General features: G+C 48.9%; 1 protein-coding gene across 4 annotated transcripts in view; it reads left to right on the top strand.

The window, feature by feature from the left end:
* Positions 1-26,533, top strand: part of SH3PXD2B (SH3 and PX domains 2B) — a 74,647-nt gene that overhangs the window by 7,692 nt on the left and 40,422 nt on the right. For all 4 annotated transcript variants that reach the window (XR_007890827.1, XM_051631639.1, XM_051631637.1 and 1 more), the window contains exons 2-3: positions 5,467-5,547; positions 25,228-25,303. Coding sequence is in view for 3 of the 4 variants with exons in the window: in XM_051631639.1 (XP_051487599.1) it covers positions 5,467-5,547; positions 25,228-25,303 (157 nt within the window). In the remaining variant the exon portion in view is untranslated. The remainder of the gene's footprint in view (positions 1-5,466; positions 5,548-25,227; positions 25,304-26,533) is intronic.

Genomic DNA, 26,533 nt, shown 5'->3' with positions numbered 1-26,533 from the left:
GAAGGTGCAAGACTGAGGGCTTGTGGAGGCCTCCAGAGTCCTCAGTCCCTTCAACCAGTGGAAATCACCTGGAGCCATTGTGGTTTGTGGCACTAAGGCTCTTTATCAATCCCTGGAAAAGTATTTCTGAGATCTGACATCTCCCCGGGCCTATGCCTCCTACTTTGTTTCTTCAAGAGGAAAGAAAAAGAAGTCATTGAATCTTTGGCTGCCCTTTTAGCTAGAGACATTTTGTGCTGGCTATTCATCCCCTCTGTTCTCGCACACTAGTCGCTGTGAGTCTGACTGCTCTGGATGTGCATCTGAGCTGGTTCCTTCAGCCTCTCTGCTTCTCTGGTGATGCCTGACATGGAAGCTTATGCCCCACCATGGATGCTGTCCTACTTGGGAGGGTTGTCCTCGATCTCCCTCCAACATTCATGCTTTGTGGTTCCCTGCTGCAGTGTTTTCCTTGGGGCCATGGAGCCCTGGCTGCCACGCCAGCTGACAGGCAGCTCTTGCTGACAGCTCTGTTACAGTTGGCCAAGTGCCACTTGCATTTCTTTTAGCAACCTGTCATTTTTCAACAGTTCCCTTACAGAGGTTTTCAGTCCTGCTTTCCACTGGCTTGTCCTCCCTCTGAGATGCTTCTCCAGAGGTGCTGGAGAGGGGAGAGAGTGGCAGGATGCCATGGGGACTGAGCTCAATGATGCCCAGCAAGGCCAGCTGCAAGATCCCCAGGGCCTTCATTTCCATCTTTATATTTCTATTTATGGCACTTGCTTTCAGACAGAGAATCACTGAATGTTTGGGGTTGGAAGGGACCTTAAAGTTCATCTAGTTCCAACCCCTCTGCCACGAGCAGAGACACCTTCCACTAGACTAGGTTGCTCCAAGCCCCATTCAACCTGGCCTTGAACACTTCCAGGGATGGGACATCCACAACTTATTTGGGCAACCTGTTCTGTTGTCTCACCACCCTCACACTAAAGAATTTCTTTCTAATATATAATCTAAATCTACCCTCTTTCTGTTTGAAAACCTTACCCCTTGTCCTATAACTACACACCCTTGTAAAAAGTCCCTCTCCAGCTTTCCTGTAGACTCCCTTCAGTTACATGACAAAGGAGAATCCTGGGTGATGGAGGTCCTGATGAGATAAACTTCTTGACAGGTAATTTTTAAGTAATTGCTATGTGGCTAATTACTTGTAATATCAGGCAATTGAGAAACCCAGGGAGTTTGGGAGCCAAATCCTCACAGTGTCTGTCAGAGTTCAGCCTTTTGCAGGTTTCCATTTTCTAGGAAGGATCTGATCTGCTTCTGTCCTCCAAGGGACAGGAGCACAGGGAGCATTTGGCATAAATGTGAAGTACTCCTCTCCTCCAGCATTAAACACTATCCACCTGCATCTCCAAAACTGTGCCAGGGCCTCTTCACCCCCCAAGAAGCAGAGGGCAATTCTTTTTTTTCTTTGCTGCAGCTCTGGTAAGGTTGTCCCTCTGGGAGCAACTCTTGCTGGTAACTCAGCTTGCTGCAGCACAGGGCTGCGATTTCATGGTGTGAGGGCAGGGGAGCTGTGGCTGGGAGAGGAGTGACAGAGGCTCAGGGTGCTAGTGCATGGCCCTCTCAATCCCAAAAGCAGAGTTTTGAATGCCTTTGAGGGACCCTGAAAGCTCTGAACCCCTCCTCTGCACCTTGCTGTAGTAGGACAAATGCTGTGAGCAGTGTCTGATGGATTTCAGAAGAATGGCATGAATTTCATCTATGTTCTCCCGAGTGATGGCTGAAATGAAGCTAAGGAGGGTTAAACCCTGGTGATTTCTGTCTGCTCCAAAGCTCTGCCTGCCCCTTTGCTTCAGGCATTAGCTTCAGGGTTTGATGTGACACGTGTGCAGCAACATGGGCAGGAGCAGAGCAAGGGATGGAGGCTCTCGGGTTGGCAGTGGGGCAGGGTAAGGTGTCCTTTCCGGAGGGAGGGGAGCCCCTGGTTCCCAGGTTTCGCCGAGTCAGCTAGTTCCCTCCGTGGTGCAGCCCCTGCTGCTGGCCCGGGAAGGGCTGTAAATATTTAGATAGCTCTGCCTGTTGGTTTTGGCCATGGGCCCAATCATCCCACGTGATGGGGTTGCAGAGCCCCCCTCCTGGATCTGGCTGCCCTGCCATCTGCTTGGCTCTTCCCAGCCCTTGAGGAAACAGCAGGGCAGGATCTGACCAGCCCTTCCACCCAGTCCCAGTGGTGGTCCCTGTGGGTGCATGTCCCTGAGGCAGTGCCAGCTCCAGCCCTGGGAGATCCCCTTGCCCTTTCCATGGAAAAGGGCCTGCTGGTGGTTTCTCTGTGTTATTTCTTTGAAGTACTGTAGAAATTTGAGCTGGAGAAGACCCATGAAGTAACTGTTTCCACATGCTCTCACCCCCACAGCTGGGCTGGGAAAAAGCCTATCTGCAGAGCAGCCTCTGCAGGACTGAGGGTTGTTGGGAGTAGGTGATGAGGTGGCTCCTATCAGGACAAAACTGTTTTTCTGGGGGCTGCTTCTCCATGGTAGGTGCTCGTGGCAGGCTATGGTGCAGTGCGAGGCCAGCAGGGGAAACTACAGACCAAGTGCAATGTTTTCAAAACTAGTTTGATCATTGAAAATGTCTTCCAAAGGCACCTGAGGAAGGGATGTGTGGGTGCTTGTGGTAGCTGGGTGCCTCATCATCTGCAGTCCCTGTGAAAACCACTGCTGGCTGGCTGGCTGACTGCACCATCCCTTTCAAAATCTGCACGTCTTGTCAGTTGAGTAGAGCACCTGAGTTGTGCTTTCTGATGTCTTTTTTGTCCCTAGGAGACAGCTTAGACTAGATTAGGTATTAGGCAGAGCCCAAGATCTGTGATGGTTTTGGCCAACAGAATACCCCAGTGGGATGGGGCCATCAGAGTGAAGGATGAGGGTTATTCACAAGGAGAGGGGAAACCAACTTTACGGAGATGATGTTTTATAGGTACCGAGGAGCTCCCATTCCTGTGGGCTTCTCCATCTTTTCTACTTTCTTTAAGTAGGTGAGGAGATATCCCCAGAGACCTTTTTCCTGTTCAAATGAGATGTGCAAGAAACCATTATCCAGACTCCAGGGACATCTACATGTCAGCAAAATAGGAGTGATATCATTGGTTGGGAGAAATGCTTCTTCCCTCACTTGCAAAGGGTATAATAAAGCATGGTGTGCCCTCAAATCTCATGGCTTTATTACCCTTAAGAGCTTTGAATTCATTTTGGCTCAAGCAAATCCATATCCTGATTAAAATCCCAGTCTAATAAGCTGTTGACTCCAAATAAAGGCAGAATAGGAATAAACAATGAAGAAAAGTTGGCTCTTCCTCCAGCCCCATTGGAAGGCTTTCTCCAGGCAGGCAGCCAGCAGTGATATAACCCTGTAAAGTGCTGTAGACTGGTAAGAAAGCTGGGATATCAGCTGAGCTTCCAACCAAAATGAGCTCATGCTGGCCTGCTGGCAAGTCCTAGGGTGAGGGTAAAGGCAGCTCGGGCGCTTACTTAGCGCCAAGTTAACGGTTAGTTCGCTGATGGTCTGATGGTGGCTGTACAGATGCTGTCAGGTACTTCAGAGGCCATGTCATATGGCTTTACCAGTTTTCATTGCAAACTGTGGTCAGCCAACTTGTCCTTGACCTGTTGAGGTTGAGAAGCATGTTCTTGAATGGATATTGTGCCTGATCCAGTGCAGAGGACTTGCCAAGCCATATCAGGTGGCAAGTAAGCACAGCGTCTAGGCCTCCCATGTACCAAATCATGGTCCATCCAGGTCTCCAAAGCTGCTACAGATGCTGTCTTGCAGGAGCTCTCAGTCTTCCTTGTGTCAATATGCAGAAAGCACCAGTCTTTCAGCACAAAAAAAGACTTTGTGAATGAAAGGAGAGGGTTGAGGTTGGCTGAATAAGGCCTGTGAGGCGACATCGAGCAATTCCGATTGCTAGGAAGAGGTTGGTGCTGCCTGTGACACCCAGTCAGCTCACAGCAAGTCAGCAAAGCAGTCACAGCTGTGTTTGAGCTGATCATCTGCTTTAAGAAACGTGGTCGCTGAACTGCTGTGTTGCAAGTACTGAAGTTCTTTTAGCAGTAAAGACTCAATCTCACTGCCTCTTTTCCATCTTAATTTGGAAATGATTCTGCTGTGAAGAGTTTGTGGTTCCTCAGGAGTCTCCTCACCTTGGTAAAATATGCTGTCAGCCCTCTGAGCAGCAGAGTGACTTTTCAATTAGATTTTTAGTACAGCATTTTAATAGGTTTGATGAGCTCAAATTATTTACTGTTGTGCTGTGCATTTGAGTCTCCTGGTGTTTGAGTTTCGGTATTGGGCTGGGATGTTGGTCACATTCCAGGATCTGGAAAAATGTGGATCTGTATGAGAAACCTTGTGAAACTCTGAAGGGATTCTACTTTAAATACCAAAACATTAGCATCCTGAGAGCCTTCTTTGTATTAACTGGACTTCTAGCATATCCGTTCACCTGAGCTCCTGAATGTTTTGTACCTGCTTCAGTGAATTGATACTTGAATTTGTGGTGGAAGTAAGCAGGACATGAGAGTTAGAATTAAAAATCAACTTGCCCTTGTTCTGCTTAGTCAATCTGTTATCAGTTAGCAAAGACTGACATTTACATCACTCGAGTATTACACTGGCATCTTGTCAAGGGTCATCTTTGGTTTCGGTGAGCAACAAGCAAGGACATTAGATAAGTAATTGGCCAGTTCTGTTACTTGCTTGTTGTCTTTCCTAGACAAATTAAAAGAAAAAAAAAATGGGGATAGGCTAATTCTTTCATGGTGTGGGGTTTTTTTGGTTTTTGAATTTTTGCGTTCATCACCAATAAAAGCCTGGTCATATGGTCTGTGAATAACCTACAACTACTAGAATTGGTTGCGTAGCATTTTAGGGAACAGGAGGTTAATTTGTACACCAGCACATTGATGGAAACGGCTTCAGTGCTGCTTATGAAGGAACAGATGGAGTTTCAAACCTTGTGGGTTTGGGTTCTTGCAAGCCCCAGCCCTGGAACCCAGGCTGGCAGAGATGTGTGGGCACACTGTGGGCTGCAGTTTTAGGATCTTGACATCAAACTTGATGCTGCAGCCATAGATGATATGGCCAAGGTATAGTCATCAACTCACAATGTGTGTGTGGAGAGACTTCAGCTGTGTTTTGACGTAGAAGTGCCCTTTCACATTGGATGTGTGCCCCTGTTTAGGGATAGGGAGATGTCTTGGTTCACAACTATCAATAAGCATTTAGTAGATAAGTTGGAGCAGTGGAGCTTAATAATTTAAACCTCACATATTTTCATGTATTGCTGAAATGACTTTAATTGGTCCCATGAACTGCCCTGATTGATGCCCATCCGAGGGGGCTGCATTGGCAGCTTTAGCAGTGTTTGGGTTGTGGTGCAAGTTGTTGGGTCACTCCTCTGATTTCTGCTTCTGTTCCCTCCAGGTGTACATCATCAAAGTCACCTGGTCCAATGGGTCCACAGAAGTCATATACCGACGGTACAGCAAGTTCTTTGACCTGCAGGTAAGCATTTCACCACTACTTGGGTTTTTTACTTTGGAGGATTGAAAGCTGTGGTCAGTTGAGAGGCTTGGTTTCTGCCTTTAGGATAAGCCTTTTGTAATCTACTAGAAAGCGTGTTGATCTTGAGAAACTTAAATGCAAAACCTTGAAAAAAGCAAGAACACAGCAACCTTAAAAGCAAGCAGTGGGGAAATGCCTGGTGTGCTGCACTGCCAGCCCAGAGGGCAGCTGACAGTGGCTGCCTTAGCAATCACCTCCTGGTGCAGGGGAAGCCAGCAGGAAAACAGAGCCAGGAGGGAGGGAGGAGGCTGGAAAGGCAATTGGGACAGGCTGGGTTGCAGAATCCTGTAGCTGGTGTTCTGGGTGTGCAGGGAAAGGGTGTTTTCCACCCCCTCTTGGGTGGAGATGAGCCAAGGGGTCTGGCTGAGCTTTACGAGCCAAAACACAAACTGAGCTGCTGGAACAGGCTCTGTGCAGATGAGAAAGGAAAATACATGAAGTGAGCTATGGACCAGTGGCAGCTGCCAGAAGAGTTGCTGGCATGTCCCTCCTGGGCTCTGCATGGGCCTGGGAGAGGAGCTGGGCACTGGCCTCCCCAGGTTCTGCTGGTTTTGGGTGAGCCTGTGAAGCCTGGGATTGTGTGAGACATCTGCTTGTGTTGATGGTGCTCTGTCCCCTGCCCGACAAGGCACCTTCTGCAGAGCCATGGACATGGCCATGAAGGTGACCACGTTGAGTAAGCCCTGGTCAGCCAGGGAGAACCTGGCTTTGGCAAGACCCTGGATGTCCTTCCTTGACCCATGCTGCTGTTCGCAGCATCGTGCCAGGCAAGGTCAGGTAGGGTGGCATGGGTGGCTGCTGGTGCAGGCAGGGGTTAAGCTGTGTGCAGCTGCTTGTGTAACCAAGGAAATATTAAAGTAAATAAACAGGGAACAGCTGTTGGGCAGCAGCCAGGGCTGGAAGGAAATGGAGCTCAGCGCTTCCTTCTCCACAGCATCTCGTCTTTGCTGGTGCTCCAAGGTGGTGGCCAAGCCCATGCAGTTGTTTGCTGCAAGGGAGGCACAGTCTTTTGGGGTTTATATGTGATAAATGGGTGCTTCCAGCAGTGCTGTTTCCCTGGGCCACCTTGCCCTTCCTAGGGAAGGAGATGTAGGGAAATAATAGTGGCCATCCTTCCTCTCTTCCTCCCCTTCCATCTTGGCTGGAGCTGTGCACTCTTCTAGATGGAAAGCATCATCACTGGAGGCTGGCTGTAGCTAGAGACTCAAGCTGGCTCTCCAAAACACCCTGGAGAACCTTTAGAGGGAGAGGTACTTCATATAAATATATATATTTTTTATATATATATATTTATAAATATATATAATGGTGCAGATGGGAAAGTTTAAACAAACATCTCCCCCTTCCCTGTTCCCTGCAGCTTTTTCTTAAGAAAGAAACAAAACCCAACACATAACCACTCCTTTTTGGCTCTGTTGAAAGAATGAATGAAATTGTGGGGTTTTTTCCTTCCTTCCTCTTATCACACATGCTTCCTGGTGTCCTTATTTTAAACTTGTGGTGCAGTACAGTGGAAATTGGATTGAAAGGCGAGGAGTGAAACAGATCCTCTTAGCACAGTGGAAAAAAATGCTCTAGGTAGGTTTGGTAGCACTGACTGTTGCTGTTGCTGGAGGCCGTTATTATATGACTATTGGATGATTCTATGCCAATTTTAGCTCTTTAGGCAGAAATTTTCCATGCTGGCAATTATTCATGCCTCCAGTTATTCAAAACCAACAAACCCCCGAACCCTACAGAATAACTGATTGGCTAAAATGGTTCAGCTGCTTCTGAGAACATAGTAAGAGAGCAAAATATTTTTCCCAGGTCCAGACCTGATGATTTTTTTGGTGCGTAGGAGGGAGAACTGGAAACTTGAGTCGCAGGTGATCCCCATGTCACGAATAGGTCTTTCATGTTATCCAGTGAAAATCCATCCAAATTTATTCATACTTGCAGCCTTGAGCAACCACGGTGCATGCCTGTTGGAGTAGAGATGTTTGTTAATTTAGGATCTACGTTCTCAGTGATTCTGGCTGCACTTTCCACGCTCGTGCCGGAAGCTGAGCAGGGGTTTGTTTTTTTGATAGCAGCTCTGGCCACATTCGGGTGAAGGTTGGTGCACCCTCTTGCTGTCAGTGACCCTCCTGCTAAGCTCAGGCAGGAGGACAAAGAAGGCATTAGATCCAAGTAGGAGCAAGGAGAAGAACTTCTTGGGGCAGGAGTGAGGGCTGGTGGGGGCTGATGCTGCAGTTCAGGGCAGCCCAGGTAGGATTGTCTGAGTGGTTGGGGATTTTCTCCTCATATTCCCTGTGGGGCCACAGTTGAATCACTTGTCACCTTCCATTGTGGCCAAACAATTATTTTAGGAGTAGGGCCAAGTAAAACACATACACACTTACTACTGACAGCCTTGCTGGCTGGCCTGCTGCCTCTGCAACCAGAGGGCAAAGTGTCCTCCCCTCCCCAGCCAGGCAGGAATGACACTCAAAACACAAACTGTCAGCTCAGCTGAAACAGAGGTGAAGCTTGGAATTGTGTCCAGTTGTCACCAGTGCTGGACAGCTCATCGGTGCAACAGCCTTTCCCAGCACCACCCTGCTTTTATTTTCCAAGGGTGGCAAGACCTCCTCTTTCTGCCTTACTGCCTTTAGTCATTCTGTTGACCACGCCATGGACCATCTGCTGTCACGCAGGTTGTCACCTCTCTAAGGGCTGGTGATTGACACTTGTCCTGCAATTCAGCTCATGTGTCCCAACAGGAGGCAAAGCCTGCTTCCTCCTGGTCACAGTCCAGTGTTTTGAGCAGATGAAGTGGTGGCCCTCATCCCTTGGGAAGCTTGCAGGTCATACCCTTTCCTGCTGTGAGACCATCACAGGAAGGCTCAGTGTACCATACCAGCTGGTGAAATTGGGAAGGGAATGTGTAAGCCAGGGAATGTCTACACCTCCTAAACACTGCTCATTGCAGAAGAAGACCTTCAGTGACCTGGGCAGCAGCCAGGAGCATTTTTGCTGCGTAGATGCTCTGTGCTCAGGTTTCTACCACCTCTCCTCCTTGATTTCTCCATAAATGTCTTCCATCATACAACAACGTACATAGGAGCAACTCTTCAGGGATTAAAAAGCAAACCATAGATGAAATCGTGTTTGTGAAGTTTGAAACCTCAGGTAACTGTATGATTTGTAGTACATTTGTAACTACAAATACTAAACTCGGTTCTGCATGAATCTCTTGGCTGTAGGAATAATTTCCTTCTTAAAGGACTGGGGCTCTTTTTGTAACACTCCGTGTGCCAGATGTGAGCTATTGAGAGCAGATGGATGCTGTTCCTAAGAAATAAAGGCAGCACGATTAATGCTTGCAAGGATGCCAGTTGAATTCTGGAGACTGATTGGAGCTGACAGGTACGCTGGGAATGTTAGTTAGCATGGAACCTGATAACCAGAAATGTGAGTCTGTGTCTCTGGTGGACAAAGATAGAGGATCAGGGTCTCACATTCCTGAGATGCTTCCAGCCCTTCCAGCAGGGTTAGAGCCATGCAGTGACTGCAGGGCTCTGCTGGATTGTGTGGGATGCATCACTTGGAAGGAGGTTAACAAGTTTCTTGGAAGGGTCCTCTTGAATCCATTGGCTGTAAGGAGCAATGCTGTTGGTTAGAGAACAGATACTGGCTTATATTTTGTGTTTGGTTTTTTTTTTTATGGAAACCCCCAAAAAGAAACATTTTTTCCCTTCTCTGTAATTATGAGCTCATCAGCCATGCTGGTGGTTGTTTCAAGTCTTCATATGACCAAGAGCCACTCATGTCTTGCCATGCTTCTAAAATGTCCTTACACCCAAACCCAACCCTTTTACTCCTTTCCCACTATCACCAGACCTCCTGTGCTTTCCCTAGGCAAGAGCCCCACTCCATGTCCTCAGCCTCCTCTGCCTTTTGGCTGCAGCCACGCTCTCCTTGACTCAGAGTCTTTGCCTGGCTCCTTTCGCTCCTGTCTTGTTTGGCATCCTGGTCAAAAATGCTTGTGTCTCTGCAGTTGGGGGTGGATCCAATAGTTTACAAACTGAGCTGCTTGTGAGCTGTGATGGAGCCGGATCTCAAACCTCCCTCTTGGAGCAGACTTTGCTGCTTGTGCCATGTCCTGCCTTCTCACAGCCACAGCAGTAACTTCTCCTCTGGCAGGCAGCTGCAATCCCTTAAAAATCAAGTTGCCATTCAAGGTTTCCCTCCCTGAGGACAGGTTACTTCCAGGGCTTTTCCTCTTGCAGTCAGAAGCCTTTCCTTCAGTTCTTCTCCCAGCTGAAGGCTGTAGAGGAGGGTGATGCTGCATGGCTGCTCCTCTGCACACAGACGTTTAGTTTTGAGACAAAGGATGGAGACTTGACATGGGCTGGAGTAAACGTGCTCACTACACAATTCAGAGACAGAAAAACTGAGAATTTTAAGCAACCTTAAAAATGGCCCTGGCTTTCTCCTCCAATCCTTTCTGCATGTGTGTGGAGTGTGTTTCCCAGTCCTCTTGTTTGTTGTCCGTATGTTTAACAAATCCTTCAGGTTCTTAGCTGGAAACTTTCAGCTTTGACCCACCTGGAGCGATGTCATCTTGGAGAGAGTCCTGCAGCCCTCAGGCCAACAGCTTTGTGTGCAACACCAAAAAAACATAATAAAAAAGAATAGGCTGTTGAAGTATTGCCTACTTTTATGAGAAAACTGGCAAAGGGCAGTGGGCTGTGCATGTCGTCTCAATGTGGAAGACTGACTAGCCCTTCTGGAGGGGGTTCTTCACCTGTTGCCTGCGTGCAGCCATGTACATAAAGAAGAAAAAAGGAAAAGTCAGTGTCTTAGTAATTCAGACTGGTTTAAATAAAACAATAGATTAAAATCAGCTCAGGAGACACTAGCTGGCCCATGGAGAAGAATTGCTCTCATCAGCCTGTTTCAGGCAGTTGTACTCTTGAAAAATCAAAATGAGCCTCGTGTTGCTGATCAATGTGTCCCAAACAGCACAAGGCTCCTTCAGGTGGGAACACAAGTCATGGCACCACTTGGATCTCACCCCTCTGCTGGGTCATGCCTGGTCCTGGTGGCCTCTTTGATGCAAAAGCCTGAAGGCAGCTCGGCTGTGCTGCGGCTGCAGGAGATGGGCAGCTTTTTGTGTCCAGGGACTGTAAACAGGGCTCTTTCAATAGCTATTTCGTAACAGGAATCTTATTTCAACACTTTGGGGATTTCTTTTTTCCTCCAGGGTTTGTGGAGTTCAGCAGAATTCTGCACAGTTGCGTGTGCAGTGTACTTCATGGTTTCACCCTGCCACAAAAATAAATCACCAGGATCTTGCTCTTAGACAGCTGGATCATGAGAGACGGGCTCTTGCGTGACCAAGGACAAGAAAAAACCCACAGCTTCTTATGTTAAGGTTCCTGCTTCAAAGCACTGGTGACTCTTTGTTCCTCTATGCCCAGGCTGCACTGAGAGCCATGAGCTTAAGCACAGTATGCAGAAGTGAATTGCCATAACCTAGCTCAAGAGAAGAAACCTTCTTCATTAAATAAGGACTGTGTCTGTCTGTGTAGAAGCAGCAGCTGGTGTTTTTCCAGCAGTGCATCAAAGATCTTCATCGTTCTCCTCTCTCCCTCCAGAAAGAACATGTACAGTCCAATGCACTTCAGCCTAGTTAAAAGTTGGCTCCTTATTTTTTTCTCTCTCCAAATGTCTCCCATTTATAGCTTCCCAGCGTCTGGCAGCCGGGGCCCAGCGCATTCCCGTGCGTGCTAGTGCCAAGGCAGGTCAGTGGAGTTATAATTGGCTCAGCTGGCACCCCGACTAGCTGCTGTGCTCAGTGCCTGGCAGCCCATGGGCCTCGAGCTGCTGAAAGCCATGTCAGCCCTGTCCTTCCTGGGAGCTGGGGATGGATCAAAGTTCCCAGGGCCAGGTACACCTGGGCACCGGGTGGCACCGGGCAGTGCTTGTGCCTGCGGTGGAAATTGTTGTTGAGTCTCGTAGCTAAAGCCTTTCTCAAGCAGCTGCTCATAGCAGTGCTCGATGATTTTTGGTTTGTTCCAAGCTGATGGCCAGTGTTTGCTCTTCCCCTTTGCACAGCGTGCAGCTCAGCAGGCTGGGTCTGCTCCCTTGCCAGGTTTCTGCAATCCTCCCTCTTGCCTCTGCAGCAATTTTGCTTTGCTTGCTGTGAGCCCTGAGGGCTCCTGTTCACCTCCTGGCTCTCATCTTCTCCTGCTCCCATCAGATGGTCCTTTCTTGTTCCTGGGCTCATCTCCTGGTGATGCTGTGGTAGCTCCAGCTCCTGAGCCCATGGTCCTCCATTCATTCATCTGTGTTGGCACCCCCTAGTCTCCTCCTCCCTGGAAACCTGGAAGAGCAGCTGGAGGAAGGAGGAGATGGTGTTTGCAGCCTTTGCCTCCCAGCCCCAGGGGAGGTACATCCCACACAAAGCATCGCTCGGTGGGTGCGACCCGGAGGGCAAACGGTGCTGAGCAGAACCTGTGAAGGGGGAAGGCAGAAAGACAGGGTGCTTAAACAGTTTCAGCTCCTCCGGGATGGAGTTAAGTTATCTTGCTGACAGTCTGGTCTGGTTCTGTTTGGTAAGGCTTTTGGGAATGCAGTGTTTAGGAGCTGTCCTGTGATACAAGGCAAGGGGTTACACCCTTCTCCCAGCTTGGGGGTGAGCTAATGCTTTTCCACTCTGCAGCTGCTTAATGAAAAATCCCTGGAAGTTCAGCTGCCCTGTTCCTGGGAGGGCTGAGCAGGATTTCCAGGAGGGCAGGAGCTCACTGGCAACCCCTCTCCTGCCTGTGGCGTTGATTCCCAGGGCCCTGCAGCAGGTGCCTGCCTGGAGCCAGCTGTGGCCAGGGAATTTTAATGAAGTTTCTGTGGGTCTGGGCTGATAGAAGCTCCAGTGTCTCTGCTGTGCTCTTAATCAACCTAACACAGCTCCATTTTCTGCTGGAAAGGTCTGCAATTTATATTATGTGGCAGCAGCCCTGGATTCAAAACGAGCCAGTTTGAAGGTGACTGATGCTGTCTGGGGAGGAACTGAGGACTGATGGCAGTAAATCAGTGCCAAGGAGTCTGTATTTCAGAGTGCTGGATTTTTAGTGAAATGGCCAAGACTCATTTATATTGCTAAATCCAGATGATGTAGTGCAGACCATAGCAGGTACCACAGGCATGTCATGGACATCTAAGAAGTGGAAGCATCTGTGCAATTTTATGGTCAATGGGAGAAGGAAATAAGTACTGGGAGAGACAGAGATCATGGTTCTGGGTTTGTCCTGCCCTTGCAGAGGGAGGTGATAAAGCTGAAGGGCCACTGTTTTTCAGCAGCCCTGATTTCTCACTTCTTTACTGTGCCTTTCATTTGATTACATCAGGCTGTCACAGGTCTACCATGGTGCTGTAAATCCCCACTCCTGCACTGGCTGTGAGGAGTGCTTTTGGTGAAAGATGCCTTCCAGTCTTGGAATCCCTTTGCAAAGCAAGGTGTGGACTTCTGCAATGACCTGCCTTGGGTCCCAGTGGGCCGGGGTACAAGTGAAGAATTTAACTGCTAGCTCTCCCTTCTCAGTGCTGTGCTCCATCCAAGAAGTGATGCTCCTTTCCTTGCATGTTTTTTTTCCATTCTTCTTTATGCTCTGCCCTGGGGCTTCCCTGGCTCCTTGTTCCCATCCCTGGGATCCAGCACAGACATTTCCTGGGCATGTGGCAGGCGTCCTGTGGGAGGGATGAGGAAGGCAGGTCTGTGCCAGCTGCACTGAGGCTGCACCATCAGCTGGACCTCGCAGGGAGAGGAGGGTGGGTGTGCAGGATCTGCCCTTCCTCCATGATTCATGCCTTCCAGCTGGCCGGCAGCAGGGACAGGGATCTCATTAACCAGAAAATGGGAAGGGGAAAGCATGACGTGGTGCCAGCGGGTGGGTGTGCAGGGCCTGTCCCCTCCGCCGTGCTGTGGTGGCTCTGTGGGTTTCCTGCCAGAGGCTGAGGCTTTGCTTCAGCACTGCAGCAGGGATGTTGCATGGCAACCCTTCTCTTTTTCTCCTCATCACCCTGTGGCTCCCAAACATCCCCAGGCTGTGGGGTGCTGCTCTACAGCCCCTTTTTATGGTCACTTATATTCTGATGTTACCTACGATTGCAATGTGAGCAATAACTTATATGAAAAACTGTCTCTCTTACGATCTGGCAGCATGAGGAGAGCCAGCTTTTTCCTTGTCTTAATTCCACCTCCCCAAGACTTTCTGCCTTACTGGTACCATGTCTTGAGGCAGTTGCAATGGGGGTGAGTCACTGAGCAGTGTATTACAAATTATGTTTATGACTGTCTTTACCTGGCAGTGTGGTAATTAGATCTTGGAGATTAGGTTTGGGAGGTGTAATTAAGGTTGGCGGATTTATTGTTTTAATACTTCCTTTGATAGAATATTTTAGGGTTTGGGCAAGAAAAAACTTTAATTCAAATGCCATTTTTTAGTGCTGATACCATATTGAATTAGCCAAGCCATTAGTATCTTAGTATGCAAGGTGCTGTTGTGCACCGTATGGTGAATAGGTGCTCCTGTGTTCCTCTGCAAGCTTGGCTTGCTGATGATGTACTGTGAGCTGTGATCTGATATTTCACCTTTTTGGAGAAGAAGAAGATGATATTTTGTTGTAGTAGATTTTGAGAAATGCCTCCCTTGGTGAGCTGTTTGGGTGTAAGTAGATTTGGGACTTCTCTGGGGCTGATCTCCCATCCCCAAGCTGGCAGCAAACCAGCCCATGTCCCAGAATGGCTCCAGGAGGGACAGGAATGAGGAGGAGGGTGGAGGTGAGACCTCTCCCTTCCTAGTGCTGCAGGCAAAAGTTCAGAGTTCATTTGGTTCAACAATATTGTGCAACTTCAGTCTTGGGTAGGTGGACAGACACCACAGAGCCATCCCAGTGCTGTCACTGGGCGCTGGCTGAGGTGTTCAGCCTTGCAGAATGCAGCTGTCATTTTGGGGGTGGTTTTGGGGTTGTTTTTTTTTTTAGGAAAGCATTGCTGAAAATTGAGGCAATGGTGGTTTTAGAAAATTAAGTTGTGGGTCTTTCTCTCTACCTGAGAATTTCTGCTTGTAGAGCAGCTGCTGGCAGCTCTCATTACTCCTCTCCTGCCTCAAGAAGCACTGAGGTGTGGAAGCTACCTGCATCTCTGGTAGGGACAAAAATCCTGGAGTTCTTACCCAGTCTCAGTCAACAGAAGTTTGTGATCCCATATTTTTTAAGTGCATGCATGCTGAATATGGCTGGTGAAAAGGCCACTGAGGAAGACTCAGTGTTTGGCCGTGCAGAGTGCCCAGCCAGCTGGGAGCCTGCACAGCTCTTCAAAATGGTGAGGTTCCCTCACCCAAATTTGGAAGGAAAGTTAGTGTTTAAATTTTAGCAAAGTAAGAAACTCAGTTCAGTATGTGTAAAGTGTCCATTTTTTTTTCACTCCTTGATTTTTTAAAAAGCTTTCCCCTCGATGAGTCATCTAAAGCATTTTAAAAATCCTTTTAATTTTAGCAGATAGGTTTTATCATTCAAATTGAAATGTTAATTGAAATGGATACCTGTCTGCTGATCTTTCTTCTTGGCAAGTCAGCATTTTCCATTTTCCCTCCTCTCCCCTCCTACCCTTCCACCCAACTCCACGAAAAAAAATAAATAATCCCATTTGAAAGTTCCCAGAAAGCTCTGAGGTTTCCATTTGGGGGTGACTGCTTTCCACCTGCCAACAGGTTCCTGCTTTAAGCCCTAAAACCACAGTGGTTTTTTTACCAGTTGGCAAATTTGACCAGAAGCTTTTCAAGTTTTCTCTCTTGTTATCTCTGTGGTGAGATTACGCTTAGAGAAGAGCTCTAAGATGAGGGGGCTGAAAAGTTCATGCTCCTTAGGGCTTTAGTTATGCTGGAACACCTTGGTGTTGCTCACTCTCCCTCTGTCCTGGTTGAGTCCTAAAAAAGCAGGTCCAGTTCACAGTATGTGCTTTAGTTTGAGTTTTGTGTGACATCTGCATTCTCATGTTTAAATGCCACGGGGTTGGTGCACTTCACCTGCTGCTGGGGCTCCTCGGCGGTGCCTCTACGTTTGCTGGTTCCAGGCCCTGGGAAAGGGTGAATATCCTGGGTTAGGACAGTGTTCCCCCTGGAGTTGCATTGCATCCTGCTGTATGCAGTCCCAAAGGCTCCCCATACCCCAGCTCCTCTGCTCAGCTCTCACACAACCCTTCCCTGTTCAGTGCATTAGCTGCTCCACAAGCCGCGAGGCCGGTCTCCTCCAGCAGACACCACTCAACAGCAGCGTTCGGCTTTTGCAATAAGTGGAGTTTCTTGGCAAGCTCCAGCCCTCTGGCAAGGACTGTCTGAACTCAGCTCCAAGTCCTCTCCCTGCCATCGTGCAGGTGGTGGCAGTGCCAGGCTCCTGCACCCACCCTGGTGGTTCCCCTCCCTGGCTCTGGGTCTGTGCTGGCTGCAGAGGCTTCCTGCCCAGCCTGGGGTTTTGTGCACCACTGAACTTGGCATCTTTCAATCCCACCCTTTCTTAAAAGTGCAGATGGAGGTGGAGTGGGAGGCTGGTGGGCTCCCACAGGAGTGGGGTTGGTGTGTGCTGTCTGTGGGGCTGTCCACCTGGGGCTCCAGGGTTCTGTCAGCTCCTGTTTCTGACAGAGAGTTTTATTGTCTGGTGGGAGAAGGTGGAAAGGAGCATGGTCCTGCTAAGGACTTGCCATATCTGTTTAATATGGAGACCCCGGTTTTGGCAGTTAAACCTCAGGGGTTTGCAGTGTCTTTTTTTCCACCTGTTTAATTGCACTGGCTGCTATGGAGCTGCTCTAGCTGGACACAACCATGAACCCAAGGAGAATGAATTTCTTCCTTGCATGGAGACAAAAATCTCTCCACATTTGTTTTTCTACTGAATGCTTGGTTGGAATATGGGGTTTGTTATTGGGGAAGGAACAGCATGGAAAATAGACAGCAAAAAGTCTGATGCAAGAGGAGAGTCATGAGGCTGATGTTTCTGACCAGCAGTGCTTTCCCAAGTGGTAAGACTGCAGCTTTTGCAGGGCTGCCTGTAGTTTAAATGCCTCCTCCTTTGTCTCATCATGTTTGGGCATGACACAGATTTAAAACTTTGCATTTATTTCAGGGAAGGAATGTGTACCAGTCTGCTTCTCCTCATCTGGAGTGGGGAAGGTTTCTGGAAAAGGAGGGGTCAAAGAGAAATCAGATCTTGAGCTATTTGGGGGTGAAGCCAGGGACAAGCGATCCTGAGGTTTTGGCAAGTGTGCAGCTTAGAATGGGGTGGCATCTGTGTAGAGTCTCTCTGTGACACATTGCAGAAATGCTTGGCTGAAGGGTTATCTCTTGGTGTGAAGCACCATGTTAGATGTGAAACTAGATCTGGTCGGAGTGTTTGAGCACAGCCCTCCCCCTTGGTGCACCTCAGATGCTCAACTCATGAAATAGGCAAATGTGTTGGTATTTCTCCATCATTGGTTCGATTTCCACAATAGAAATTCGTTCTTATGACTTCCTGGTCTTCAGAGGAGACCTACTTTGGGATGCTAGAAAGGAGGATATGAGTCTTTGCAGCTTTCCCTATGGCTGCTGCTGCTGCTGTTACAGCTCCAGCAATGGTTGTGGTGGTGGTTCTGTGGTCTTTGCCCCACGCTGGGGCAGGTGGCACAGCTTTTCCCTGCTTCCATGCCAAGGCTCCTTCCAGGGGTACTTCCCAGTGTGACACAGCCTCAGCTGTGCTGGAGGAACATTCTTATGGATGCAATGGGGAAGGGGAAGTGGTGCAGACTAGCATCACCCGTGGGTATTGCTGCTCATTTCCCCAGCACAAGTAATTTCCTCCAGCTGGCTTGCTGTGGTGAATGATGGATGCCAAATGGGTTGTTTGGTGGTATTACTGCTCTGCTCCTGGTGCCTGGGTGAAATGCTGCAGCTTCAGTGCTTATCTGTGCAGCCTGAGACCTGCCTGCTCAGCCTAATGCCATCTAGAGACTGCAATTATCAGAAATTAAGTGGTAGATGGATTAGTAAAGCTCTGTATAAGAGAGCTATGACTTCCAGGATTCAGCACCAATGAAACAAATGTAAAAAAACTAATATGTTTTTGTCACCCAAGAAGCAGAGGAGGGGTCTGCAACTCCATGAGGAGGCTGTGGTAATGGAGATTGCTTGGTACTCTTCTCAAATTTGAGATTTTAAAAACACTAAACTCTCTCCTGAGTCTCTTTCAATTATATTCTTGACAGGCTTACAAAAGGAGAGAAAGCAGGTAGTGCTTTTCAGGAGTTGTTTGGGCAATCTAAAAATGGGCAATGATGCTCAGTGTCACCATCTCAGGGTGGCTCACCCAGCTTTACCAGAGCTGGTTTTGGGCAAGGTGCCTCTTTCTCTGCCCTCTGGTTCCTATCTGGGTGCCTCAGAGTGGGCACCTGGAGCTACTTGTTGCTTTTGAAAACACATAGACTTTGAATGTCTTAAAACATTATATTTTTAATGTTCTTGGAAATGTACTTTGTAGATGAGCACAGAACAAAGAAATCTCTGGGTGCTGGACCCTACTTGGCCAAAGAGAGATGTATCTGGAGACAAGAGTATTTCTCCTTCTATGTCTCTCTCTCTTTTGCCCATCTGCTGCAATTAGCACATGGTGTTGGTTGTGATGATGATATTGGTGACTAGAAACTCCCATCCTCTCATCACTAATAAAAAAACATGATAATTTTTTAGTGGTTTCTGGGGGTTTAAGTTTCAAGGCTGGATGATAAAACAGGAGGCTCCTTTCACCAAGGTTAATACAGGCATTTAGGGGTTAAGTGCTTGGGGCTGAGTGCCTCCTTTGCTGGGAATCCTAGTAGCCCCAGGGAGTGTGTAGTGCCTGTCATGGTCTTGATTGCTTAAACTAGAGATGAGTGTGGCTGAGGTTTCTGCTCAGAGAATCAATGGGTGCTTGGGCAGGAAGTATCTCCTGTCCTGGGCAGAGGAAGCTTTTTGCCCAGTTGCTTTTGGAGGAGCAAACCGGTGGACATGAACATGGCACATCTTCTGAGCCCCCATGTGCTGGCAGATCCTGCTGACTCCCCCAGTTTGGTGCATGGTTTACAGGCAAAAACCCAGGGTAGCACAGACCTGGTGGTTGCTCAGTCCTGAGGCTGCCCAGGGCTGGGGGTGGCATCACAGGCAGAAGGATGTGCCCTGCCTTGCCCTGTGTCTGCTGTCCCCTCCATGCCAGTGAGCTATTCACAGGCACCAGTGTCTCCCTCTAATGCTTCCTGTGATTTCATAGGAAATTTCTCTTGCAGTGGCAGCTGCTGCCAATTTGTGTAGTCCTTTTTTTCTCTGACCTCAGTTAATTCTTTTTTGTCTGTTGCTGTGTGATGCTTAAAGTTTTCCATCACGTTTTCACAATCCAGCCTCTGTGATGCCATTTCCTAGGGCTGAGGAGGTCAGAATTGCTTCTGCCTGGTAACAGTTGAATTGCCCTTGAACAGAAAAGCAGGGACTGGGGAGAAACTGTAGTCATCAAGAAGCTGGTTGGTTGTGCTGCCCTTCAGCTCCCATTACTGCCTTGGAGCAGCCAGCTGGCTTTGGCCACTGAACGGGCATTACGTGGTGCTGCAGCAGTGGAGTGAGTCCTTCCCCAGGCTTTGCCTCCTTAGTGTGGTATTGTCACACTTGGGATCTGAAACTTCTCCGTGTTGGTCCTTCTGTCTTCTGGGCTGTTGTGTTTTCACTGGGACTCCTCACAGACAGTCCATATGGATACAGGGAAGCTGCCTCATAGGATCACAGAGACTAAACATCAGTAGCCTGTGAGCTACTGTCAGACATCTTTCTCTTTCCCAGACTATCTGCTTGACAGATGTTCCCCAAACCAGCTGGCTCTGGGGCATGAGGGTGCTTTGATCTGCAGGAGCACGTTCGCAAAGCCTCAGTTTCTCAGTGTGCAGCCATGTCCCTTGTCACGTCCCTCTGGGACCAGGGTGCTGCTGGACAGCAGGCAGTTGCGAGACCCATTTGCCTTTCCCATTGCATTTGGAGATCAGTGGGATGCTGACACTTAGGGGATCAAATTTGGAGGAAGACTCTTCTCCTCATAAGAGGGGAGACCTGACTAATGCCCTGCCTGGCACATGGAGGTCAGGGTGAGCGCTGTGCCGAACATCCCTGTCTGGAATTGGCTGCCATGAGGACAGGGGGCACATGGTGTGCCTGGCTGCCTGCAGCATTCCCCCCTCACGAGAGGTGGGGCCAATGGGGAGTTTGGGAGTGTGGGATGAGAGCAGGCTTGGCTCAGACCCATCTTTCCCTTATGGCAAGCTGCTGCCTTCTCTCAGCAGGGCGGCTGCTGCTCTCACAAAGAGTCTCCTGTGATTCTGCCACCACACACTCAGCCAGACTCTGAAGCCTTTTGTTGAACTCTTTTTTTTTTTTTTTTTTTTCCCCTCTTTTCCCTTCGGGTGATGTCAAAACCTGACTGCTCTGGTTAACAGACATGTCTGGTGGAGGCATGGCTTTAGGTCAGCTCTGGCTTGCTAGACCAAGGAAGAGGAATGTGGTTTTACACCAAACCTCCATCACTGAGCCAAAGCGAATCCTGTCGATAAGGGAAGGGGGAACTTCCCTCTCCCTGTGATTCCGGCTCACGGCCTGGCTCTGACACCAGCTCCTGCTGTTGTGCAAGAGTGGAAGAGTTTGCTCTCCTCATCAGGGTATTTCATCACGCCCCAGCCCATGCTGGTGTATCTTGCTGTTTGGTGATGTGAACCATCACTTCTAGAAGTTGGCAAAGACTTTCTCTGCTGCGGCCCCGGTACGTGCCACACAAGCCCCAATACTCAGTAACGGAGAGTCTGGGCTTTAGAGCAGCCCTGACAAGAGGAAACCCACAGTGTCCTGGCTGCAGAGGGCTTGCTGCAGGAGTAACCTCATGACCTTCTGGTTCATCATTATCAGGGGAACTCGGGACCTCTGTGTTTACCATTTCCCCTTGATGTTTTGATTTCCACCAAATGAGATTTAAATGAAAAATAGTTGGTTTTTTCCTCATCTTTTTAGAAGGGAAAATTTTTCCACTTTATTGTAAAAAGCAGATGAAAAGAAGCAAAGTGATGACACACCTTATTACCTTCTGGCACTTGGCTTGAGGTTTTGGGGTTTTTTTTTTGCAGAGACTTCTTGGAGTTTGTTTCTGGCCAGGAATTGATACGGCCTGGTTACAGGCTGTTAGACCTGGGGCCCTGCTCCTCAAGCAGCCGTATCCCTCTGGCATGATGCCCTCTGCATGGTGTGTCCCTCTGGCATCACACCATCAGCTCTTATTTGGGCAAAGCCCTTCCTGAATGTTCTTCTTCCTGGGAATACTGCTGAGCACATACATTCCCCTCTCCCTGGGATTCCCTGCAGCCCGGAGCACTCTTAATTGATTCAATTAGGCTATTATCTGACTAGTTTCCTGTTAATGAAGAAGCTGTCTGCCAATGTGTTGGCTGTTGATACAAAGCTGCTTTTGAAAGGTTCTCTCTCCCCGGGTGGCCCCGCCAGCGTTCTTGCCTGCCCTGATAATGGACAGCTCGACCATGGGGACAGTGTCCTCCTGTGATGTGTGGAGACCTTCCTCCAGAAAGACTCACTGCACAGACATTTCTGGGTTAGTAAGAAAAACAGCTAATGGATAAGGTAAGTTGCGGGTGGAGATAACTGTGGATAAACGTGCCCTATCCTGCTGGGAGAGCCCCACTGTGCATCAGATACACTGCTGGGACATCTGTGTCCCCATCCTGGCTTAGGGAGGTGGGGCCTGGCAGCTGTGTGAGCACCCTCCCATCCAGCATTATTGCAAAGGAGTTGGTGAAAACTGTGGGACAACAGCTTCCTGCACCATAAAAGCACAGCAAAATGCTTCAAACTGCATCCACTCCAATTTTCTTTTTAAGATTCTGTTGCAAATCCTTTAAAAAAATCTTGGAAGGGGAGGAAACAATAGGGTTATTGTTTCTCTTTTCCCTTCATTTCTCTCCCTGACCTGGCTGAATGCATTGCTGAGAGCCAGACTGGCTCTTGGCCTCTGTATGCTCTCCCGTGCTCAGCAGGGATAGCTGTACTCTGAAGGGCTGTGTGTCTGTCTGCCTCTCACCTGCCTTGTCTCCCCCTCTCCCTGGGATTTTGGATGGCCAGGCAAGTCCTTCTTTCTGGAGATGTGATGTGAGCAGTCTTGTTTGGAGCTCGGATGGAAACCCTTACTGCTGAGATGATTAGTGGGAGTCTCCCAGTGCCAGTGTCCTCTCTTCTGCAGTTCCTTGCCTGCTGGGGAGCGAGTTTCCTTGCCAAAGTCAGGGATAAAGGTGCTTTCCCAGGAAACCTGCCCTGCAGACTGTCTTCTGATGCCTGTCTGTGCATTGCTCCCCCAGCACTTGTGGGGTTACTGCATTTTTACCCTTTTTCCATCCCTTTTCCAGGGCTCTGCCTCCTCCCCTTGGTTTTCCTAGGGAAGAGCACTGCAACAACTAGTGTTGTAGTTCCCGTCCTGCAAAATCAGCAGGAGTAAGATGAGCAGAAAGGGTACAGGGAGCCTCAAAACCTAGAGACCTGCCAGCTGGCTTCCTCCGGGTCTTTGGAGCATCCCTCAGCTCTGGAGCTGACCTTTTCCCATCGCTGCTCCGTGCTTTTCCTCACTGCAGCTTTACAGCATGTAGTGCTACAGAAGAGCTGTCTGCCCGTGACCCCCGGGCTGGGTTTCTGCAGGCGTGTGCTCTTGTGTCTTGCTAACACCACTGCCTGCTGCGGGTACAGCCGGCGCTGCGCTTGTTTTCTTTGGAGTTTTCCAGCTGTTCTTCAACCACAGGCTCATGCCTGGTAACACTGATGAACTCGTATTTGTTGCTGCCTTCTCCGGAGCTGCATGATGTGGCAGCCAGGCTGGGTGGAACATATAGGACTGAAGCCTCTCCCTTGCTCCTTTTCCACCTTCTCTTTGTGTGCTGGAGGGTGCTCCAAGCACCTTGCAACCTCATTTCCTCCCTCCAGCAAGAGATGAGACGGCAGCTTGTGAGTGCACAAGCATAATGGTACCAACCCATGGCAGCCAGTGCAGTGCCTGGTCTGTCTGGTTTGAGGTGATGCTGGTGGCTCCAGGCTGGGTTGGAGGGGAGCTGGGTGGCTGCAGGGAGAGGGTCCCTGAGCTGCCTCCTGCTCACTGAGCAGCTGCTGCAAGAGGCACTTTTGGTCAAGCAAAAGGAAACTGAGAACTTTTGGGCTGAAGTTCTGGCTGGCTTTGGTGGGATCACATGGTCGGGAGCAGATCTGGCCAGAGGCACAGTCCAGGCGCGTGCGCATGGGAGAAAACACAGCTTGCACCTTCTGTGCCTTGGAGGCTCTCAGTGCTCCTGGGAGTGACAGATCCTCGGCTCGTGTTCCACGCGGAGGGGAGAGGAAAGCTTCCAGTGGCTCAAGCGCTGCGTTGCTTAACAGCAATCAGATGTGCGGCGTTTGCGTCTTGTTTTGCTCACCCTTCACCAGTCACAAGCTTTCCTGGGCTCTTCCCAACAGGAAGAGCAGGGCCAGAGGCACCTCTCTGTCGTGGCTGTTTCGCAGGCTGACAGGGATGTGGTGTCATCCTTTATTCTTGTGAACTGAGGGAAGAACAGGAGGGTGTTGCATGCCCAGGGAGACTGCACTGCCTCAGGGAGGCAAGTCCTCCCTCTGCTGTGCTCAGGCTCATTTTGTGGCTGCTGATAATGTCACTACAGTCCCCAGTTGTTGCCGAGTCTGGAGTAATTTTCTTTGTTGTAAACCATTTAATTATTTTGATTTTTTTTTTTTTTCCTGAGAAGGAGCTGTAAGCAGGATCCATTTGTGCTTGGTGTCTTCCTGGTTTTGAGTTGTCTTGTTTTCATTTTGAAGAGAATATTTGAGAGCTTCTTTTGGTTTTCTTGTTGTCTTTGGGAATGTTGGGGGAGTTTTTTATTTCTTTTCAAATTGTAGAAAAAAAAAAAATCTCCTTCCTTCTGCCCCCTCTCCACCAAACCTCAAGAATTTTATTCCGGTGTATTTGAGATCCAAGAAGGAAAAAAATAACTGCAAGTTTTGCCTGTGCAGGAGTGCAGAGGGCTCTGTTGGCAAAAAGGTTTTAGCATTGGCATTCCAGTGCTTGAAGCAAGCTCCTGTCTAGCAGTAGAGGAGTCCACAGCCCTTAGCTAAGAGCAGATACCTCTGGTAAAAAGCATGTGGAAAAATAGATGACAAAGAATAAGAGCTGTGGAAAGCAAGGAGCCAGGTGGGACACATCCCCAAGGGGCATGGGGTTCCCTGAGTCTCGCCCTACAAGGACACCCCATGGTGAGGGGCTGCTGATGGTGTGTGGCAGAGCAGCAGGCAGGGGGGAGCAGGGCTGTGTGTCTGGCTGTGATGCCCGTCCTGCTGCCAGGATGGGCAGGGGCTGCCTGCAGGTGCCTCTGATGGAATAGGGGTAGGAATGGTTTGGGCTGTCTGGTTGCATAGTTTCCTTTTCGCATGAAATGCTTTAAATATTGATTGTACCAGAGGAGAGTGGCTGTTTAGATTTTGTATATGCACAGGACACTTCCTGGGCAGGTAGTCTCCAGTGCTTCCATAAGTGCTTAGTTATTTATGCAGAGTGCAATAGCTCCAATAGGAGAGGGCAAGACCCATTTCAAATACCCCAAGGACCAGGGATCTCTTCAGGTGTTGGGAAACAGAGCTCAGATCCATGTCCCAGAGAAAACAAGGGAGAGTTTGTATCTCCTTCCCCTTCATTCCAAAGGAGGGAGTATCTGAGTGGTTGGAGAGACAGCAGGGCATCCTCTGTCTCCTCTTCTGCTCTGTGTAAAGTGCAAAACCCAAAATCCAAATAGTGTTTTCCAGCAAGACCAAGGAAAGGAAAAGCTGAGGACATGTATCCTGCCAGTGCATTGGTATTAAGCATAATAGTGGCTGCAAGGAGGTTGTGTGCATGTGTGGAAGCACCAGTGCAGGCACCCAGTGAGAGCAGGAGCTGGTTATTACCTCCCTTTGCTGACTAAACCTACTAATGCAGTTGCATTAGTCAGGAAATTATTTATTAAATGCTGAAGATCCCATGAAGCATTCATCCCTCAAAGCCTGTGTAGCAGAAAGCATTTGCCAAACTTGATTTATAACTTCATGGCCTTTTGCAAGCAAACATGAGTTGGATCCTGTAGTCCAGGAACTATATCAGTGCTGTGCTATGCTTGAGTTAACAAGTTTAAAATATGCCTTTTTTGAGATCTAGTGACCCAGGTCGGTCAAAATGAAGCTTAATAGTTGCAGAAATGTAGGTTACATGAATCACCCTTGCTAAGCAGAGTGGTAGTAATGAGCAACATCAGTGGTGGGAAATGTCTTGAAAATAGTGGAGATAAAGCTACAGTCTTGTGTTTCTGGCACTGCTTTGGATGTGCTTCCCTTGGTGCTGCAGGTTGCTGTACCCTGGCTGATGGTGCTGTGCATGATGCCTGGGACACTGCTGTTTTGGTGAAAGGGCTTCACTTCCTCCTGGGGAGAGTGGCCAAGTGTCATGCAAGTTCATCGCTGGCTTTAATCACCTCTCTTGCATTTCCGTTTCTAGATGCAAATGCTGGACAAGTTTCCGATGGAAGGAGGACAGAAGGACCCCAAGCAAAGGATCATCCCGTTTCTGCCAGGTAGGCAAGTGGACTCCAGCAAAAAACATGCTGGTTTTGGCATGGCAGGAGCTTTTTCCCAGTTCATCTGTGAGCATACGCGTGCTTTACCTCTTATCTCCTGAACCAGCTGAGCAATAGCAAGTCCTTGGCCTGCACCATGTCCAGTAAAACATCTGTATCTGTCACCAATGTTCCCAGCAAGTCTTAAACCCTTCAGTCATTCTCTCTTCCTCCAGAAGGCATCAGTGGGGGACTTCAGCCAAGCAACCCTGCTTGCACAGCTTTTGCCAGGAGCAACCCCACAGCACCCTGCTTGTTTTTGGAAGGGTCTGGTCAGCAAGGCACAGGGCTGAAGCTGGTGTGAGGCTCCCCAGGAACTGCTGTTTTTCCTGTCCCATGCAACTCAAATTGCCATCCAGAGAGAAGGAAATAATAATTGAATTCCACATGATGAATTAGCGGATTGACAGCCTTGGCCTCCTCCTGTGATGTTTGGGACTAGTTGCTCAAAGACAGGATTTCTGTGGCATGATGTATTCCCTGCCAGCCCAAGATGCAGTTTAGCATTTGTGTGCCTGAGAAACAGATGCAGTGGTACATTGCAAACTGTGAGAAGTGGGGGATTGCTTGTGGCTGCCCTTTGCTATGGGAAAAAAGGAACCTTCATGTGCCTTGCAAAAATAACCAGCCTGAGGGGGCCCTGGGAGTGTTTCATGCACCCATAGCCAAAGGCTTTTACCATGGAGTTTTTACCCCCACCCCCAAGTAGCTAATGGGCATATTTAGAAATGTCACAGTACCATAATCACTTCCAGTGACTGGTCCATTTAGTGCAGCCCTTTGTGCTGTGCTCTGCCTCCTGGCTTTTCTAGAAACATAAAGGCATTTAGTGGGCATTACTTTCCTCTGACTGGTATGAAGAAAATTATTTACTCCCCTTTCTGAGCAAGAGAGTCTTAGTTTGAGTTTCCCATAGAGGGATCTCTGATTCTGGCTTGTCCTTGTCTGGTAACATCAGCCAAAACAAAGCACACCTGACATAAATACAGCAGAAAAGCTCTTGCTGCACAAGTACTCCTGCAAGCAAGGAGTGGGGCGGAAAATTGGAAGCCAGATTGGCAAAGGGCATAACTTGGAAAAATTGGACACAGGCTTTGGCCATGCTGCACTTGCAGAAATTTCCCACCAAAATGCTGCTATTTTTGGAAGGCAGAGATCGGGCTCAGGGAGGCTGGTTGGAGCACTGCT

Source organism: Apus apus, chromosome 13, assembly GCF_020740795.1.
Source record: "Apus apus isolate bApuApu2 chromosome 13, bApuApu2.pri.cur, whole genome shotgun sequence".
Taxonomy (NCBI): domain Eukaryota; kingdom Metazoa; phylum Chordata; class Aves; order Apodiformes; family Apodidae; genus Apus; species Apus apus.
Note: the sequence above shows the minus strand (reverse complement) of the source record. Positions and strands in the feature narration are given on the sequence as shown.